This window comes from Temnothorax nylanderi, unplaced genomic scaffold, assembly GCF_030848795.1.
Source record: "Temnothorax nylanderi isolate EJ_2023f unplaced genomic scaffold, tnyl_v1.0 TNYL_tig0038_pilon, whole genome shotgun sequence".
Lineage (NCBI taxonomy): Eukaryota > Metazoa > Arthropoda > Insecta > Hymenoptera > Formicidae > Temnothorax > Temnothorax nylanderi.
In genome coordinates, this window is record NW_027249100.1 from 191,624 (window position 1) to 212,539 (window position 20,916).

General features: G+C 43.8%; 2 protein-coding genes across 2 annotated transcripts in view; one reads left to right on the top strand and one right to left on the bottom strand.

The window, feature by feature from the left end:
- Window positions 1-20,916, bottom strand: part of Pygo (pygopus family PHD finger) — an 86,336-nt gene that overhangs the window by 13,012 nt on the left and 52,408 nt on the right. Inside the window, exon 3 of the mRNA XM_071703959.1 lies at window positions 2,290-2,510. The gene's annotated coding sequence lies outside the window, so the exon portion shown is untranslated. The remainder of the gene's footprint in view (window positions 1-2,289; window positions 2,511-20,916) is intronic.
- Window positions 7,850-15,937, top strand: LOC139771297 (chemosensory protein 2). Its single transcript, XM_071703957.1, has 3 exons — window positions 7,850-8,143; window positions 13,686-13,881; window positions 15,444-15,937. Exons 1-3 carry the CDS (start codon window positions 8,126-8,128, stop codon window positions 15,587-15,589), a joined length of 360 nt encoding a protein of 119 aa, XP_071560058.1. The 5' UTR covers window positions 7,850-8,125; the 3' UTR covers window positions 15,590-15,937.

Here is a 20,916-nt window from a genome sequence, read left to right on the forward strand (position 1 = left end):
CGCTGCTCGAATGCCATTCAATTGATATCGACGAGGCAGCCCATTTCTTTGTGATTCCTATCCTTTCCGTTTTCAGAGCCCGATAATAGGACGATTAATTCTACTCTCTTCGAAACGATCGTTATTATCGGAGAAATATATCGCGTCGATAGAATAGAAACGTATTAGGAAGGAAATTCCGGCTCGGGTCGGTTTGATTGTTCAGGGTTGTCTCCGGTGGACGCTTTGAATATCGAAGCAACACGTTAAGCGATACATATATAGCTACCGATCGTGCAACTTGTATACAATCGCAGTTATACAAAGGGGGGGAAAAAGGAAAGAGGACGATGATTGATAATTTAATTTATTGGAAAGGAATGCCGCAAATGCTGGCGGACTGCAAACTGCCACAGCCGCCGCGTTACTGATTGTGAGTTCCGAAGAAGGGTCGAACGCTTATACACGGATTTAAAATTTATTAACACTGCCCGCCGTGATAGCTATCAGTTATTTTTCCAATAACTATCGGTTGTAGTCAACTTGCATGACGTTGCGCAATGTTTTCTGGTGTGCGCGCAGCTACGTATCGACGAAAACTTCAATAAAGACCGAACTTTTGCTTTTATTGTTTTCGTGTATTGACCGAAATCCTCAATATGAATCCTCGATATTCGCACAATACGAATTATTACACAATAATATTGACCGTAGTGAGTTTCGCGCTTCGACTGAAAATACGCTCGAATGGAAATACATTTCTTTGCACCCCGGCAAAAAAATTGAACTTCGATTCGCGGCGTTTCACAAGAGAGAACGACGACCAGTACAACTGTATCATAATACGATTGTTACGGTACGATTTGCATATAATGTAACGATTTATACAGGACATCTTCTTTCTCACTTTCGTTGCGCGTACCATTGTCAGGCGTTATTTAACATTTTACTGTTTACCGAAGGAATCGCGCGTGTTTATCGCGGTATCACCGCGCGAGAACCGCATCGCCGACGCGCCGCCACTCGATTTGCCTTCCGAGCCGGCGATTGACGGCGATAATTACACCGCGATGTTTGCGCGGCTGCGAACCATGTCAATTTCCCGCGGTGGTCCTCGGAACCACTCCAACGGTACCGCTGCTAACCCGCCCGCGCGCCGAAACACAGCCGTCGAGTTTTCAATCAATAATGTCACCGGCAAACTCCGGAGAAAAACCGGAGGCCGCGCCGCGCCGTACACGGCGTACATACACGCGCGGAACGCGCAACGTCGAGCTCTGCCGGCCACGCCACAGGCTCTCGTCGTTCAACTTTTACGCCGTGTGAACGCGCCAATCTTACTTCTGCCCTCCTGAGACCCGCGACTGTGCACTCGAAACTCGTGTAAACGTTGTCTCGATATGTAACTGGAGAGAAGAGAAATCAATTTTGCGAATTGAAGTATATTTCTTATCAAGTTACTCAGATCATCTCTCCGTTGAGAGAATACCCCTCTGTCTAGCTCTTATATTTGTACAATAAAATAATATTAAAATATATTATATAGAAAAGGTAGATATGTATCTCTGGATAGGTTTCTATTTCTACCTGTCGTAGTCTTATTATCCGGGTTCAATGGCCATATAATATATTTCCGGGAAACGCAGGCCCATTGGTGTCTATTCAAGCAACGACGACGACGGCGACGACGACGACGACGACGACGACGACGGGCCGAGCCGACTTTTCCCACTTTCTCTCGTTAAGCGAGCGAGCGAGCGTGCGGCGTGTCGCACGAAGCGGCGCGAGGGGGGAACCGTAACGCGTTCCCATGAACTTTCACCTTGGGATTTCTTTTTCACAGACCCGTAATCAGGCGACTCATTCACGGCGCATTACGTACGGTCAGCGAGACCGTGGGTGAAAACATGGAATCACCCGAACGAGCGCGCGCGCGTGTTTCTCATCAGCGGGTAGCAGGTCCTATCTGTGGAGCCGTTAATTACGCTCCCGTTGTTTGCGCGTTGTTTGTAGCCGCAACGAAAAATTAACCCGCCATTAAACACGCGCAGCTTCCGTTCGATGGAAGCTCGTTGGAGAGTTCTTTCACTCCCTCTCTCTTTCTCTCTCTCTCTGTCGTTCACCGCGACATTATCTCGAACGAACACCCTATAATGACAAAATTGCGTTCAATCCGCTCGTTCGCTCGTCATCGACGTTGCCATTCACGTCGACGGATGATTAACTCGTCGTCGTCGTGGCAGGCGATCTCGAGTATCTCGCGAATGTCAGTGAAAACGTCAAATCAGTACGTCCGCTTTACGTACATACCTTTCCCCGTGTTTTACCACGCACAAGTAGCAAGTAGCAGTTTAAAACTTCGCTTTGTGTGCTTTAAATCAAGTCGGCCTCAGTCTCGGACGACTTTCTATACAGGCTACGAGTGACGCGAACAATGCGGCTGCACAGCAAATCTGCGTGAGATGTCCTTCAGCTGAAGCTGCTTCTCCTCTCGATGCAAATTACAAACCGTGAAGAAATATCTGTTGCGTCTGTAAAACAGAATAAACTTTCGTGAAATATTTACGGACGAATATACGATACATTGTTATATTTAAACCGCGAGTTTTCTTCTTGTTCAGGAATTATATAAAACTTTAACCAAGTGGCAAAAATTGGAACTTTGTGCGGAAGCTGTCGACATTTTTAAATGTGATAACTTGATTTCATTACTTTATCACATTTAAAAATGTGATAAAATGATGAAATGTGAAACGTTTCAGGGAATAAATCTCCGTGCATGTAAGAAAGGAGAATACAAATGTACCAATTAACGTTCCGTTCGTACAAGATAAGAATGTGAACGAATAATAATTACATAACGAATTGATAATTACATATAAGATTCAAAAGTTCAATATCTGCTGAATTATTATATTGGATATAGTGTGCATGGTTCTTTTCGGTAATCGATATAGGGTACTCGTCGGATTTTTTGGAATGATGCCGCTCGATCGAATTACGCGGATACTTTAAACGAAAAGAAGTAAGAATAAAATCTGCAGGAAGAGATTTCTTATCTATTCTGTTTCCAACGTTCAACGCTTCAACTTGCCAAGATCGAGTCTATGGGGAAATCATAGCTGAATTTATTAAGCCAGCGCGAGTAATTTCCGGCGAATAAATATTTAAATAACACACAGACGGTTTATTCAATTCGGCCAATATCAAGCGGGGCTCAAACCGCGGGACGGTTCTGTCGATAAATTTAATGTTAAACGATTAATTTCGCATAACTCGACGTCGTTTACGGCGGCGATGGCGGCGGCGCGCAATCTCGTACATTAAGCACGCAAATTTTTTCGCCGATTTTGTACACGCGCGCGCGCGCGCGCGCGTGAAGAATGATGATGCCCACTAAATTCGTTTAAAATTAACATAATTAAATTGCAGTTAACGTTGCGGCGGTGAAATTGCAACGGCAACAAAATGTGATTAAAACTTGTTTATCTAAATTTATATTCTCGGAGGGAAATCCCCTTGTTAAGCCACGGGCTGGTTATACGAATTCTCCGGGAGAAGATTAACCCTCGTAGAAGGGTTAAAACAAGCGTCATCCTTTTCCCGTCCGTAATCTGCCTGGTTTAACGTTCGTTGATCCACCTCACGGTAAGTTCACTTGGCAGTCAAGGATTTACAGCGCGCGGGACCGATCGCCGAGGTGTGCATATACGTATACATAAGCGCGCGGCGCTACACACAACGAGGCTTTCGTTTCGTTTCGCTGCGCGAATTGAAATGCGAAACGCCGTTTATTTATGCAATTCACTATACACAACTACTCACGCGTGTTATATGGCTGTTACACGCGCCATGTAGAAACGGAAAAACCATTTGCGCGAACCCGGGGAAAAGATAAAACCGTTGAATTTTCCGATAGCTTGGTAAATAACGACGAACGACGAAAAAAAAAGGAGAAATTAACACGACCATATTTGCGCGATATCTCAAATTTACGTACGGCACGTTCCCGTTAAAGTCGACTTAATCACCGGCGCGCAGTTTTCCTAATTTTCCCCTCACGACCGTGTGCCACCGTCCCGGACTTAAAAATACAAATTTTTCCGGCAAACACTTGTCGCAACACTTGTTACTCGATTGCGTTACCATTACACCGATCGATTGAGGCGAGGATTGCAAACATAATTAAATCAACAAAGTCGATCTATTAAACTGAATAATAAGAAATACTTAAATGTTCAGACTAATAGACTAATAGTCAAAGTTATATAATTAAAATCGACTAAATTTACTTGAAATGAAGTATGCAATTGTTCGATGTAAAGTGGGAACGTGTATATAAAGCTATTAAATTATTACCAAATTAAATAATAACGATACTTGTCACGCACTCCACGAGCTGGCGCGTTTCAATATGCATGGGACGCGTCGCTAAAGGGATATAAAACCAATTGGGCTGTTAAGCGGCTGCAAATGTTAAATAAACTCAACGCGAGGTGAATCAAGCCGCCTCTTCCGTACTTCCTCTCCCGTCCTCTCTCCCGAAGAGTCACACGACGTGACTAACAGCACAATAAGCCATCGATCTCCTCTTTCCCCATCGGGCTCATGTTTTTTTTTTTTTCGGGGTAAACTCGTTCCATCGGAACAATCGGATCGCCTCGAAACGATCGCCCATTCAAACAGCCCCCCGACAACCTAGTCGGGGTGACGAAAAAGGAAAAAGGAAGGCAGAGTCGATGACGGAGAGGCAGCGCGGAAAAAAATCGAAGCACGAAAGCACGAGAGGGGAATTGCACCGACACGTCGACTTTGTCGGGGTGTTGGAACCCGCCCTCTTTTGGATGCCGCCGGCTCTGGTGCGAAAATCTCCGGAACAAAAATACACTTTTCGTTGTTCCCGGGAAATTAAATCCCTCCACGGAAACTAACGAACAAATCAACGCGATCGACAGGGCCTGAAATCCTTCCTCTCTCTTTCTCTCTCTCCCTCTCTCTAGAATGCCCCCAGCAAAATGCTGCGAAAATCTTTGGTATAACGCCAAACTATCGGCGTATAAAATGTAAACAACACATTCTTTTTTTTCAACTTGATGAGAAATTCTAATGAGAGTATCGAGATATTCGTAGTATTTAAATTATTTGCTTACAGATCTTTTTGCGAATAAAGTTTTGGCAAGTGCAAATAGGTGTAAAATAAAATTTACCCTTCATTAAACTTTCATATTTCAGTATAATTTCGATTGCAAGTTTGGATACTAAAATATTTAATACGGGAAATTAAAAAGTTGTAGCAAATAACGGCGAGTCCAAGTTTTACACAGGAATTTTTATCTCTTATTCGAGTAAGATCTCTAAATGTTTCTCTAAATATTTCTTACTAATTGCTTGAAGTTTTTCATTTGCACTTAATTAATAAATATATAAAGTTTATAAAAGCTACCAATATTTTTCTTAATCCACTCGTTAATTTATTGAATTAATCATCATCCAAAATGTAATCACTTTCCAATTAGTGATTGGTAATTCAATCATGACCCATGATTAATTTCGTCTTCTTTATCTTTATTATTCATCAATCATGAATACAGATTAATCGTGAATATTGGTAATCACAATTAGTAATCACAATTCGTTAATCGTATTATTCAATAATAATTGAGCTGATTACATTTTATCCAGTTTTTGCGCACATTTACCCTTTTCTGAATACTGTTACAAGAGTGATTTTGCTAACACAATGACACGAACGATTTTTCGGCTCGGGAGTGCATAACCGAATTCCACCCGATGTAACCTTCATCGATACAAGGCACGATTTTTCTCCGTCCGATGGTCCATCCCATCCCGGCGCGGAGGCTGGCAAGGCAACTCGTTGGCGTGTCCGCTCTCTCACCATCACAAGTACATTTTTCATGCCTCCCGTCCTGCGTCTTCTCTTTCGTCTTTTTTTTATCGGAGCCCGCTTTCGAAACCCGTTATCGCCACAGACGAGTACGGCGTCGAATATGCGAACACGAACGACGCGGCACCGCACACCAATCGCCCCCGTTAAACCCGTCGATTTTATCGGGAGCTCTTTCCAGGCTCTGCTTCCAGGTTGCGAAATCGTGGTACATGTATAAAGAAAAAAAAAAAGAAAGAAAGAGGTCAACGGGACAAAGCGAGAGAGCGACACCGGTAAGTCGAGGCGGCGCGCGCGGGAGCGCGCCGAAAAATACGCTCGTTAGCTCGTTATTCGTCTCTGCGAGAGAGACAGGTCGGTGATTTTATCGGGATTGCTTTTATAACGATGCAACTTTGCGGATCGGATGTATCCGGCGGAGGAAATAGCGATGAAATTTGCGATGCAAATGCCACATTAAGCGGCGCAGAGTTGGCGTAAAAAGCAGAGACCTGTGCCTGAACGTACGACGAGATAAATGCGTATTTTTACATGCCGGGGCGAATATATTTTACTTCACGTGGCGATGATTAATTCTGTTGGTGGAATATGGGAATATTCACCAGGCGACCACCACACTCTACTTGTTATCATTATACAGTGTCATCCAACAAGTAGGTCCACATGTAGAGAAAAAAAAGTGACAGAGAGAAAGGGTGAAGGGAAGAGCAAAGCACCTTTTCGAAAACAAAAAATACAGAATCTGAAAACTACGGCGAATAAAGTATAGAAATCAAAAATATGAAACGATAAATCACATAACCCATAACGGCCATAACCATGTAGTTCTGAAAATCACAAGCGGAGACATTTTTATTATGATCTATTGTTAGCTATCCACCAAAGAGTTATCTTTGTAACTTTAGATATCTCAGCTCAGTCAATGTATTTGTAAAGGATATTAAAATAACAAATTAAAATACTTAAGATAAGATCAATTGTAAAATTAAGATAATAGTAAATAAAACAAAGCTGCGATATTTTTACTCATATTTTAAGCTAAAAGTAAACAAAAGGTCGCATTAATTGTCACCAGTGTTTTACCCGCTGAAATATTTAAGCTGTGCGGACAGATTGTGCTATTCTGAAGCACAACGAGAAAGAGGTCGATGAATTCGTGATAGCGATTTTTCCACGTGTGACATAATACATGAAAAATCCATTTCCGGAGACGAAACAAAAATAGCCAATGATAGCGCGATTTCTTCAATGGGTGAAATCGATCGGGCGACTTGCCTAACGAGAGCCACCTCGACTTCTTCCAAGAAACGCGAAGCGAATCCGTTAAACGTCTCGCGTATGTCGACGAGACGTAACGCAACCGCAAGTGAGAACTGAGAACTCGAAAGCTCTGCGATATGCGCATGATAAAAATGACATTCGTCTACCGATTATGCCGGAAGTATAAATTTGTCAGCGAATATCCATCGTATGAAAGTTAGAGAAGGCTGTCAAATTACAAAGCGACTTTGTTGAACCCCGATCCTTTGATTGACATTGATTAACTTTCTAATTTACCTGTTGGTCTATTTAAGTTACTTCTCACTTTTCTGATCATTTTCAGCGAGTTTTAACGTCAGAATAAATAAATATCTATAATTCTCTCTTTTTCCTCCTTCGTAAATTATCCGAGAGAGCTCGCTAGAATGTCTAATAGCTCAGTTCCTCTCTTCCTCATTTCTTTATCTTCCGCGAAAGAAACGGTGGGCCCGACGAAAGTCGCATAAAATAGCGGCATCCGGTCGTATATCCGTCGCGCGTATATATTCATCGAGGGGGAAAAAAAAATGTGGCACCTCTCGCTCACGTACGTCACGCACCTTTCCCCTACCGTCGACGGTGTCGGCATCCGGAGAGTAGGCACCTCTCCGGAATGCCGGTATATATCACCGTGTCGTACGCCACGAACACTTTAGTGTTTATTGGGAGGAAGGGGAGGAAAGCCCACGGGTGCGGTGCCGCTCTTGGATGACTTGGGTCCAGTGCGTTGCGTGATTTCGCGGTGAGAGGACCGTGGCCGAGTCGACCGCAGAAAGGAGCACGCACGAGCTCGGAGACTTCTCCTCGCAGGTCGTCGCACGCACGCACGCACGCACGTACACACATCGTCCCTCCGCCGATCGATACCGTCTTCCAACTCTTTCACCGTGCCCGAGATCAAACGGCGCGATCTTGAACACCGACCGACCCCAGGGTTTCAACATGGCTCCGACAATCAAGGTGAGTGACGAACGTGCGCAACAGGTTGATGCACTCTCTCGCGCGCGCGATACGCACACTCTATGTGTATATACATATACATATACATATACATATATATATATACACACAGCTAGTGATTTAAAGTTTCGGGGGAGAACACCCTCGGGGGAGAGCGATTCGCCCCCGCGCACACGCGAGGCTGGGCGTTTAGAGGAGCGGTTGTTTCGGTATGCGGGGAAAATTCTCGTCCCGGCAGAATCTCCCGTGCGACACCGGCACCGCCTCGAGAAGCTTATTCATCGGACGTTCGGAATACGACACGAACTACTTAGAATCCTCCTCGCGGACTCTCGCTCGGTGTCGTACATTTACGACAGGAGTATTCGAGGATGGAGGAGGGTCTACCGCCGCTTCCGCACGATTTATTTTTATTGTAATGCGTTTTACCGCGCAACGAAGGGCTATTCGGAGACGAATAAATTCGCGTCAAAAAATGCGCCGCTTTGCATAATTGTATATTTGCTTGGGACATCTCGAAAACTGCGCGGCTCCCACAAAACATATTTGTATCTGAGACATCGAAAAAAAAAATTAGTTCAGAATTATCGGTCTCGACATATCTGTGTATGTTGAAATCAAAAAGACTGGCTTTATAAATTACGAAAAAGAACATATTTCATAATTAAAGCTAGCACATGTGAAAAGTAATACGGTAATAAAGATAAATAAACGCGTAAACATTAAATAACGAGGTAACATAAACGTTATAATATTATAATAATATATAATAATAATTTGTTTAATTTATTCTGGAAATCTCACATTGTTTTTGCATTGTTTTCGTTTTTCCCAAGACAAAGAACAGAATAAATTTTTGATCGTCCTTGCTTTTCACGTACGGATATCAATTTAAACGAGGGAAATATTGGAAGCCGATAAAGATGTGTATTTTACACGCTACATTGCCGAGTTTGAAATGAAACAATGTTTGCTAGACATATATGCAAAGGTTCGGATTAATGCGCCATTAGATTAAACCAATAACGTTCCATTGTTACATGCCTTTGTACGGCTAAACGGTCATACGATGCAAAATAATTGCATCTTGCGCGAGAGAACACTGCAACGCGCGCTTTGAAATTTCATTGTTTTATGGAGTATAGCAGCTGTTCGCGATATATACGTGTGTGTATTGTATAAAAGGAAATATAAATAGCAAAAAACGAAAAAAGAAATGTCACGTCAAAATCTTTATATAGTTAACGAGACAGAGACGCGTCACATTCTTATCGACTTGCTTAAATATGGTAAGTTATTGACTTTCGCTGAAATTAGAACCTTGCATATCTCTCGATCTGAAATTTTATGCCAGTATATATGAAAATCGTTTAAGTTAATTATGTTTTATACTTAAAATACTTTGATTCATACTTCAAATTTTGCGATAATGTGAAAATGATTAATATGACAAAGATAAATAGTTAAGATATATTTCTTTAAATGTAATATAAAAAATCGTATATTAAACATGTTTTGTAATATATGAGAACTCAAAAATTTGATATCTCGAGATTAAATCACATAAAGACTGAATAATCGATGTAGAAAAATGCAACGCTCGCAAGAAATGGCCGAAACCAAATCTTACGAAAAAGAAACGGCGATTTCTTCTGTAATAAAATCGAATTATCGAATTTCCGCACGTAGCGCGACGGCTGTATGTGCGACACGATTGGCAACGGCTTATCGACAATGCGATAACATTATAATTTATACGTATCGCAATCGTATACTTATGCAAAAGGCGTCGAAACATTGCCCGACTAGAATGACAATCGCGAAGAAGATTGTCCAACGATTTTGTAATCTTCAGTGCAATCACATCATGGTCTAAAGGCGCATTTAAGCGACGAATAAACGAATAAATGAAATTTCGATACGCCGTTAAGAACATAAGTATCTTCAAATTTATTTGTAATATTAAAACATGAAGTAGCAACAATCGCATTAGTTTTAATTCCTGCATTTCGTGAAAGGATGTGCGATACGAAACGATGAATAGAAAAGAAATCATGCAGCACTAAATTTGCATAACACGCATTTTTTCACAGTTTAGTCTAATATGCGATTTCACAATCTTCTTATTAAAAAAATATGTCATATTTAGCATTACAAATAGATTAAAGAATGAGAGAAACGCGTATGCCTATTAACCTGTGATTTTATCAAACAAGGTCCTAATATAAATACACTAAAATTTCGTCGGACGATTACGGTTTCGCTTGACAATCATTCATTTACAATTTACTATTAAATTTCCCCGCAACTTATTCGCCCCGCACGAATATTGTAATCGAAAGAGCGCAAACTGTGTTATTTATTGGTATAATAATATTATTTATTGATATCAGAAATGAGAGAAGACGCAGGTTCCCGGCGACAATCTCGCTAGTATATCTCGATTAACGCCAAGCAACTGTAAATTAGTTTGATAACCGTAAATTAACGCGGCCGCAAATAATACCGCGCCAAACGTGGGCGGGGTGCGTCGTTAAATTATTATTTATCGAATGGCGACGCCGATATCATATATAACTTGTGGGACTGCTTCCGCTGATATATCTCCAGTTACCATTCACCGACGAGAGTATAATCCCTGCGCGCGGTGAATGCGGCTTATTAATTTTATAACCGCGAGTTGTCGCCGCGCGTAGACGTGACGCGACGTGTCGAGTAAATCATCGTGATCGGAGCGGAGCGAAAGTGCCGCGTCGATTACTGCGAGTAATTATTGCCGTATATACGGGTACGGGCAATGAACGTAATTAATACTGTACCAATACCACGGCTTCGCGATGCGTTGCGTCGCGTCGTATGCTTACGACGCATTATCACCCGTTACATTCAATGCGAGTGTAATTAACGGCCCGTATGCGGATCGTATGTACAAGGGCGGAGGGAGAGAGAGAGAGAGAGAGAGAGAGAGAGAGGGCGAGAGCCACTCATTGCACGAAACATTCCGACGCGTTATAGCGCGCGAGGAGGACCGGTATTAGCGCGACGTGCCGGCGATAAAATCTATATATCGACGCCAATTTGCCATTCAGCCCGGGCAATAATTCTTATAATCCACACTGGTTTGCGGAAGTAAGCGGTTTTGCGCGAGCGCGCCCGCATCGAATTCACAAATCACTCCCCGCGTTATATATATACATACATATATATAGATATGTCTACGTGGCGCGCGCCGTGATTTACGGAGCCGTCGTCGCAATTATTAGGATTCTGCCACAAAAGTCGAAATTCGAGCGTCTCCGCCGGGAAATCAGACGGAGGAGGCAAGGCGTGCTAAGTGCAACTTGAAATGCGAAACGTAATTACGCCCTGATTAAGCTGCCAGTTGGGTCGTGAGACTTGGTGTTGATAAACATGCAGCGTTTTTAATAAACGTAAAATTTTACGAGGTTAATTTTAATAATTAATTATGCTATTCAAATTTTCAATTAAAACGAAATTAAAGAATTTATGATTAGCTCTCGTTTGATTAGCCACCGAAAAGATGATCGCGATCGGTGAAAATTTTGGTATTCAGCCGTGTCACGTATAATTATTCGAATACTTAGGGTTATAATGAAATATAATTTTAAAAAAATCATAAAAAAATTCACCGGCTATGCGTGCACGTAAAAAGCCGCGGAGGCAAGAAAGAAGACTAGTAAGATCGTAGAGCCCGAGGTTATTCGAAATCCAGGCCGGAGAAAGCAGTGAAAGGACGGCGGGATTAAAAATTCAAATTATAACGTCGCGCGTATAGAAGACCAAGGGAAAAAAGGATAAAACAAAAGCGTAGTCGGCGAATCATACGTTCTCGATCGCGGCGCGGATAGCTCGGGCTTCCAAACGGGTTTACTCGCGAGGCGATATGCAAAAGAGAACCTCGATCAGCGCGAATACGTTAGCACAAAGGATGTCAAAGGAATCCAATAAACAGCGCGCCAAGGAATTCGATTGCCTACGAGTTCAGGTATATTACGGGCTCGTAATAATCTAGAAATACGTTCCCTACGTCGAAGCTATCGTGTCGGATAATCAACCCGTCTCCATAAACTCGTCCGAAACGAGCTTACGGAGGCTGCGCCGCGAAGCAACGTGACGAATACAACGCGCACCACGCACGCCCTGGTACTTTTTCGATTGGCGCACAAATCCAAAGAGTCAATTGACCCATATATCCCATTTTGAGGTATAAAAACTACAAGCAGCAGCGGCGGGACCGTCAACGAACAGTGTGTCGACATTTACGAACATATATGTACGTACAGTTCAAAACAGGATCACTTTTTTTCAGATGCCCATATCACGCATATTTGACGTAGTGCATATATGATAGTGCATATTTCATATTTTGAAAATTTCATAAGTGGTATGCAATATTCAGCCCTCGGCTTCATACCGCAGCAAATAACTTCAAATAAATACGCGGTTTGTGTAAAGTATTTAAGTAGTTTTTAGTCGTAGGTATTTGTGCGGTCGGCGAGAGCCCAGAGAATCCTCCTTAATCCGAGTGGCGTGGAATAATTGTATCGTTCCGCGCGATAACACAAATACCTGGCGAAATTAGTGGACACTCGTTAGCGCGCCCGTTGAATCTTTCAAGAAGCGCCCTTAATGAGAGAGACCGCGGCGAACCAAGCGCGGTACCAAGCGCGAGGAGAAAATTCACTTCCCGAATTAGAACGGGTCGTGAGTTTATGAAAAAAAAAGAAGCATCGCCGCGGCGACAAGGAGGTAATTTAAAAGCGGTGACCTTAGTTAAGCCCCGACAACGAAGACGCGCGACACGACACGACGCGACGCGACGCGACGTGGCGAAACGTCTGGAGAGAAGAGAGAAGAACGAGCAAACAGAGATTGGGGAAGCTACTTGCATACCTGCCGTCGTATAACAGCGGTACGACGGTGGGTTGCTGCTTGTTTAGCCGTGTTAGCTTTGGCGTGCTTCGCGGAGGCGCGCCGCGCCGCGCCGCCTCGCCTGCAGGCCAACCCTACCTTATCCGCTTTCGTTACCGCATGACAGACGTGCTTCCGCTCTTATTGTCGGACGGCCGCGCAGCTAATTTCGCCCCATGCAGGGTACATCTGCGCGCGCGCGAGCGTCTCATCCTATGTCTCCCGTATCCTTCCAAAGCCGGAACCCGTTTACCATAATACTTGCAGACGGTGTAATCACGTTAAGTACCGCCGTTGGGCGTATCGCCGCGCCGCTGCGCCGGGGTTAATAAGTTTAACGTCGCGCCGCGCGGCTCGCCACAGCTCGCGTAAAACAACAATCCGCCTCCCTCTTTTTTACACCCCCCGCGGCGTTCGTCGCCACGACGGAAAATGAATCCGACAGGGAGATGAAGTCGCGGCGCTATCCTCGGGCTGTCGCGAGACGCGCTGGAAAATCTGGGGACGTTTAGCCGGTGCTCGTTTAGCTACGGTACCGAGGTTCGGTAATAATAATCGGTGCACTATTGTGGGTCACGCATTTGCATATACGTATGTAATTATGTTGCAGATCCTCGTTCTGGCCTGCGCCCTGCTCGCCGTAGCGATGGCCGCCGAGTCGGACAGCGAGAAGCAGCAATCCGGCAGATCGCGGGTTTCCGACGAACAACTGAATATGGCCCTGAGCGACAAACGTTACTTGAACAGACAGCTTAAGTGCGCCCTGGGAGAGGCGCCGTGCGACCCCGTCGGACGACGTCTGAAAAGTACGAATAAACCCGTCGCGGAAAGATCGCACCCGCGCGATTATCCCGAGAACGAGACTTGGAATAAAATTTCAATTTCTTTTTTTATATCGTGACCCCAAAAAAACGATCGATTCTTACGGTACTTTAAGAAAAAGATCACAGAGAGTAGAATGTACTCCTCAGTAGGGGAGACCGGGGCTCGTTGGCACAGTTTTCACAATTTCGACGTTTGAGTTTTTAAACAACTAATTATCATGATTAAACAGTACTAATATGATAGAGAGAACCTTTCTCTATACATTTTCATGCCAGAAACGCTCCTATATACTGTTAAATTAATGAAAACGTAATAGAAATACAAAATGGGTAGTAGATATGTACTTCTTGATAAAGATTGTATCTTTTAAAGTTATTTTGTAATGATCGAATAGCAAAATGCTGTTACAGAAAAAAAATTGTAAACTATTTTAGATGTAGCTTTCTTCAATATAAAAATATTAATATAAATATATATCTAGCTTCTATCAGCATTGTAGGTAGCAAATCATATACTCAAACAGGTCTCACGCGCGCGGCAACAACAAGTCAAGCTAAGTGTGTCTTGATATGATCCAACATATCCCATCCCTACATACGTTTCATTTCAGTCATTTTATTACAATAAGTTACTGTTGTTACTCAAAATAACATGTCGTATAGTAACAGAAACTTTTCTTTTAACTAATAATACGTCACTTTGATTTACTTCTCAAGTTGAAAAACAACTAATACGATAATTTGAAACGCTCGAAAATTTACTTGCCCCACCTCTTGAATCAGACTTTTCTCTTTTTTTATTGTAATACTTGCTTGATTTAAATAAAACTTTGGGAAAAGTACCTATGTCATAAAAGAGATATTTTGTGATAACTTTTCCATTGTTTCTTTCGCTATAAATACACAAACGGAACGCATTGCCAACTTGCCTCTTGTGCCAAGGAGCCCTGGTCTCCCCTATTTTCAGAGTAAATTTGGAATATTTATCGTATCGCAATTGTACAGGCAAAGTTTACGGCTGGTGTAATTTCCATGTAATTTCGGTGAGTTCAATTTCCACTGTGAGAGATACGCGAACAAGAACGTCATGCTAATTGTCGTGTTTCCGTCGTCGCAGAGTAAACATAGGGGTCGAACATTTTCACGTGTCTACGGGAGTGGAACCTGAGCTCAAACGAAAATCATATCAGTCTCGATCCTTTATCGGAAGTATTAAATATTGAGCGTTGCGCCACTCACTATTCAAACTTGCAATCGTAAACGTTTATTCGCTTTTGAGGCGGACCATCAATTTTTCCATCCTTACTTTTCCGTACCGCGCGCAGCAGCTCTCGCTTCATAAAAGGTTAAAATTAGCATCAGGGATTCCGGGACAGACTGTATACACTCGCGGAAATGTTAAACATCAAATACCATTATATCTCGCGATAATATTGTGCACACATACATGAATCTCGAGAGGGAGCTGCGCACATAAAGCTTACATACATAGATAAAACCGGCCCGAAAACTCTGTTGAAATCCTACGTCGTTATTTTATCCAGGTTTAGTGCCGCTGGTTCTGAGAGGCTCCTGCCCACAGTGCAGCACCGAGGAGACACGTCAGATCAAGAAGGTCCTTTCTCACATTCAGCGATCCTTCCCGAAGGAGTGGAACAGGATAGTGCAACAATACGCCGGAGTTTCGTAAACGAGATATGATATAGCGCGCGCCGGTCACGACGAGGCTGGATGTACAGACAATATAGCAACGGAATACGAAAGGATACAATGGATCATCTACGGGGAAGATCGTCGATCGCATTCGTTCATTTAATATTATTGTTAACGATGGCACGCGAGAGAAGTATAGCTGTAGAAAGAAATACATTTAAATTATCGTCAAAAGCACATACGTAGAAATCAGTTTTTAACAGGATCTAAAGATTTTATCTGTATTATCCATTACTTGTAAGATGTTGTACATGTATAAACTCTATTCGCACGTTTGATATATTCTATTTTAATAAAGTTTGTCGTTTTGTCATTTTTAATTTAACCTAGCGTATCTACTATTCGAAGCATCGCCTTTCGTTTCCATTAAAATAACACGCTCACACGTCCTTTGCCACCGCAACGTTTCACTCTTGTCTCTTTATTTCGCGGTATTTCGAGCTTCACCTTCTGCTCCGGCTCACACACGAGGCGCAACGTGCCGCGACGACGACGACGCACGTTTACACGCGTTCGTTGCACTAAAGCGTGATTCGCATTCGCGATGTATAATAGCGATTACGGATATTGGTATTAAACCTGCGCGTGATCCGCGAGAACGGGATGCACTACACGCGTTGTTATTAGGGCTTATAAGTATTCGGGGCTTCCGCAAGGACTGTTGGATGTTTGACCAGGTTTATCGAGTATTAATGACGATCAACAAGTTGCTAATTTATTTGGTACATAATTAACACTATATCTCCGCGCCCATTATTCAGCCACCGTGATTGCGCCCTGATTTGGATTTCGCTGTCCTTGCTGTGAATATTAATTCTACTGTGTCTCGGTGTCAAAGCCCTCGTATGCATGCTAATTTAAGTTTGTCTTGTGTGCCAGTGCTGGTTGTGAGAACAGGCTAGTAATTAAACTTTGTTAACCGATAAAAGTGCGAGTAGCGCAGCAATAATATCGTCGCCTCGACAAAAAGATTACATCTCAATATTTGCTACGCCGCGCCGCGGGAGAATTATTTGAGGAAAACTTTTCAGCCGTGAGTGTGCTGCTAGTTGGGATACGGTTTCTTGTGCTCGTAGTTTGCAATAATCTCAGAATAGAATGAGACTGAGTCACGCCAATTTGTCAGCAACTGGTTATCGCTTAGACGTTATAGCGAGCTAACACGAAACCGACTTGTTCTTATTGTTAGATATGCCGTTTTGAAACACGCAAATTGATATTAAAGACGCTACACGAGTAAGAGTATTCGCTTCAAAACTCGAGTATCGAACCGCGTTACACTCGCAATAAAAAAGTCGACACAATCGCTCACGCAGTAGATGCGGACAGACTATTATCAGACATCCAGAAACGTTTTACCTTACGATACGTAAATATCCGACTGGCTGCCAATATTTTCCGCTACGCGACGATTTCTCGACGAGAATGACTATTCAATTTTTTATACAATTGAAACACACTCTCTCTCTCTCTCTCTCTCTCTCTCTCTCGGCCGTGCAGAAATCGCGGCGAAGGACGTGAGCGCACATGTACAAAACTGTGCGCGTTGTCCTAAAACGGCTGCAACGGTGGCAGACAAATCTATTGCGTCATCTCGCAAGTTGCGAATCCTTCAACGACACTCGCACGTCCTCGTCTGACTATTTATCGACCACGTGTACCCAGCCGTTCAAACTGGTTTTCGATGATGCTTCCCCGAGAGAAGCGGAGATCTCGACAATTCAGGAAATCCGATTTGCCACTCCGTCTATCCTCGCAAAATTCAAAATTGAAGTCTACGTAGAAATAGACGAAGAAAGACTCTGACAATTCCCGCATGTGCGCCGTTCGTGTACAGTGTGCTTCTAAAATGCTTGGACAAACTTTGTAAATGTAATCTTCGAACAATTTGTAGCTTATTTTTCCTGATCAAAAATACCAATGTTTGAGGTGGTTGAAAATAAAATGGTTAGGTTGAAAATGAAAAGTTTATCGTACGTTAAATTTCAGAGATGATATAACTATCGAAATCCTATATCCAACTTCGAGTAACAGAATTCCGAGTCGAGTCAAATATTAAATACGCCGGCAACTCAGTTTGCCAGAGTGTTTAATATTTAAAAGTTAAAAAGGAGAGACGTAGCCAAATCAAATTTCCGTCGAGGAAAAATTGGCGCCAACTTGATCAAGGGGACCATCAGCAAAGCTCGACCCGAGTATCTCAGCAACATCCTGTACAAAGCGACCCGACAAGATTCGAGTCACGTAATGCTTGTGCATTTTGCATCAATGCGACAAGATACAATTTAAACATCTCGTCTCGCGAGCTGCAATACGAACTTGGCGCACCGATTACATCGAACTTAGAGCGGCTGCGTTATTTCATATCGATACGATCGCAGCAGCGGATCAAATTTCCAGCCAACAGATATTTAATTACTGGATAATTAATCCCTTGATCGAACGGTGATTTCCTACACGAGGCGGAGGCACCGTCTCGCCGATGACTAGTCTCGAAGTCGAAGTCTACCTCCGCCCCCTCGGCAAACATTTGTTCTTCTTGATTGATACGCGATAATACACTTTCATTCGGAAGGGACAAATATTGAATCCCATCGAAGAAACGTGGAAACGATGTGTTTGCGCGCCTCGTGTACGTGTCTCGTCGCTGGATGATATTGTACATATGTGTGTCTTATGTATTTGCACAATCGTCTACAATTTCATTGCTCATCCGCGATCGAGCTGTATTTACATCCGGACAATCTTAAAAATTTTCCAACTCCGCTGAGAGCGGGAAAAAGACGGGATAAAAATCGCTCGCTACGCCCGAATGCAGCGAGCCGTTGCAAAAAAGAGATACATCCAGCGTACTTTAATTACTTTTAATTGCGCCGAACAACTTACAACAACGCTCGCGTTCCTAATTAAAATTAAACCGGGCAGGTACGCGGCACTGAAAATCATTTAACTCGGGATTCGAGGGAATTCGAATTTCATTCGATAAAAAAAAAAAACAAAATAAGTACCGACGTTATCGGCTAGAAAAGATTCTCGATCACCCTTATCTTAATTATTCAATTAATTAGCAACGCAGTTATTCGTACGATACAATTCATATATTCACGCGCGTAAATATCGCGGTAACTTTGTCATATCTTGCCTCGTTTCCTCTCGACGCAGATGGCGAACTAAGGATAATATGTAACCCCGACGATGTGCAGTGCCGCACAAGCGATTTTCCGAAAGGACGGTATCACGGCCTCGGGAAAGCGGCATTATATAACCGTGAGATTATTCCGGTGTCGGGCAGATTCCCGTGGTCGTTTGATCGCGGGACTTCTGCCTTATAATTCGTTATACGAGTGTAGTAAAACGGCCGTACCCTCGCCACGTCTCACACCCCGTGTCGTCCCCCTCGCGACCGCCACAATCGCCACTGCCGTCGCCGTCGCCGCCGTCGCCGCCGTCGCCGTCGTCGTAGCCGCCGCAAATCCACGACGTCGTTAAAACGACCAGCCTTCAACGTCGCCTGAAAGTTCCCTCGGCGCGCGGCTCATCCTGGGGGATCATCATTTCCTCCCTTTATCGACCGCCGTACAAAAGGCAACTCGTTTTGCCCGATGGAAAACAGATAAAAAGGTCCCTCTCCGTCCTCTCAGATATATAGATATACACGTCGCGGAGGAGGGGGGCGCACCGCTTACGTACGAAGTGCTGAGAGAGTCTACCGAGGGAGAACTTGAAGGGGGGTGGGAAAAAACTTCCGGAGGAAAGTTTTCAACGAGAACGAGACTTCGTTGAACGGTACGAAGAGCCGGGCGAGAGTGATTTCTTTGGTTCGCCGCTCGAACTTCGCATTTTTGCAGCAGTCGCCGCGCGCGCACGGCAGTCGAGATTCTCGCTCTTCTCGCGCGGTGTTCTTCAAGTGCGCGATTAATATTTTAATGTGGCTTCTCTCTCCTCGCCGAAGCAGAAATTGCTACCCGCTTAAGGGAATTATCTGTGAAACGTTTAACCTTATTTTGCTTATTTCACTTCGCGCGTTTTTTCCCACCTCCGACGTTGAGTATATACCTATATATATCTTGACATTCAAACAAAAAACTTTAAATTAAATTTCCAGCCAAGCAACGTCCGATTAAAATTATGAGAAATATTATGAAAAAAAACGAGGTTTCTTTAATCTATTTACACCCTCAGATTAAATTCGTCCGAACGCTTACTAATTATCGATGTTAATTACCAGCCTCGTAGCTGTCGCTTTCGAAATAAGCTCCTGCTTTCAATGACCTTTTTGTTTCGCTGCCAAATAGAACTAATCCCACGTTCTCAAAAGTCGTTTCCTAAAGAGGCGCGAGATTGACTGCCGGTTCTCTCGCGGGACAACCTTTAGCGCGAGAGAGAAAACGCGAGGAGAAAGAGAGAGGCGCCGTCGCTTTAATTACGTTTGAGAACACAAGGGGCGGCCGACGTGACGCGACGCGAAAACGCAAAACGGGATTACGGCGCGCGACGCTAACGGCGCTTAAACACACGAGAGGAATCTCTCTCCGCCCGGTGCTCGGCCGCGCATCCAATATGCCGCCGGCAATTCTTGGCGTGGCACGATGCATGAATGTGAGAGCGCGCGCGCGAGCCTCGTGAATGACCCGGAGACTCTCGGTCCCTCTCTCGCTCCCTGCGCCTCGACACATGCACGCACATAGGTGCATTCCTCTCTCGCATGCACCGCGCGCGACAGAACTGCACGCCGGCCTCCGGCATAGACGTTGGCCGTGGCCCGTGCCCCGACACGTGGTGCCGGAGAGAGCGGCGACGGGACGAAGAGAGAGAGAGAGAGACGTCGGGAGAAAGGGAGACAGGAACGAGCGAGGAATTACCGTGGCTCGAAAAGGCTTTAATGAAAGTTGCCTGTTGCTTGCACAAATCGCCACGTCAACGGAGAAAATCTCTATCCCAACGTACGTCCCGGCCTATACTCCCTCATCCTCTTTCTCGAGACGCACGCTCTTTCATGTGGTGACCGGTACTAATGGTGCTGCGGGTTTATCTGCTCTTATTAGAGGTGAAGAGTTCACCGTAAAAAGGGCGTATGATTAATGGTGGCATTCTGCGCGAAACAGGCATAAAAATTTAAATTCCGCATTGTTAAAAGAAACACCGCGCAAAACGCGTACATAAATGAAATCTAAAAACATAATTCGCCGAGAATAAAGGGAAGGGTAGCATTTCCTGTATGATTAATGTCTTCCATATTGCGTTCCCTTGCTCGCGTAGGCCTCGCAATTATGCATATCTCGTCTATGAACTGGAACGTGCCAT

Bases quoted from the DNA above. Each gene is read 5' to 3' on its own strand.
- LOC139771297 (XM_071703957.1), top strand. The intron at 13,882-15,443 runs GTACGAATAAAC...TATTTTATCCAG, and splicing joins CGTCGGACGACGTCTGAAAA to GTTTAGTGCCGCTGGTTCTG.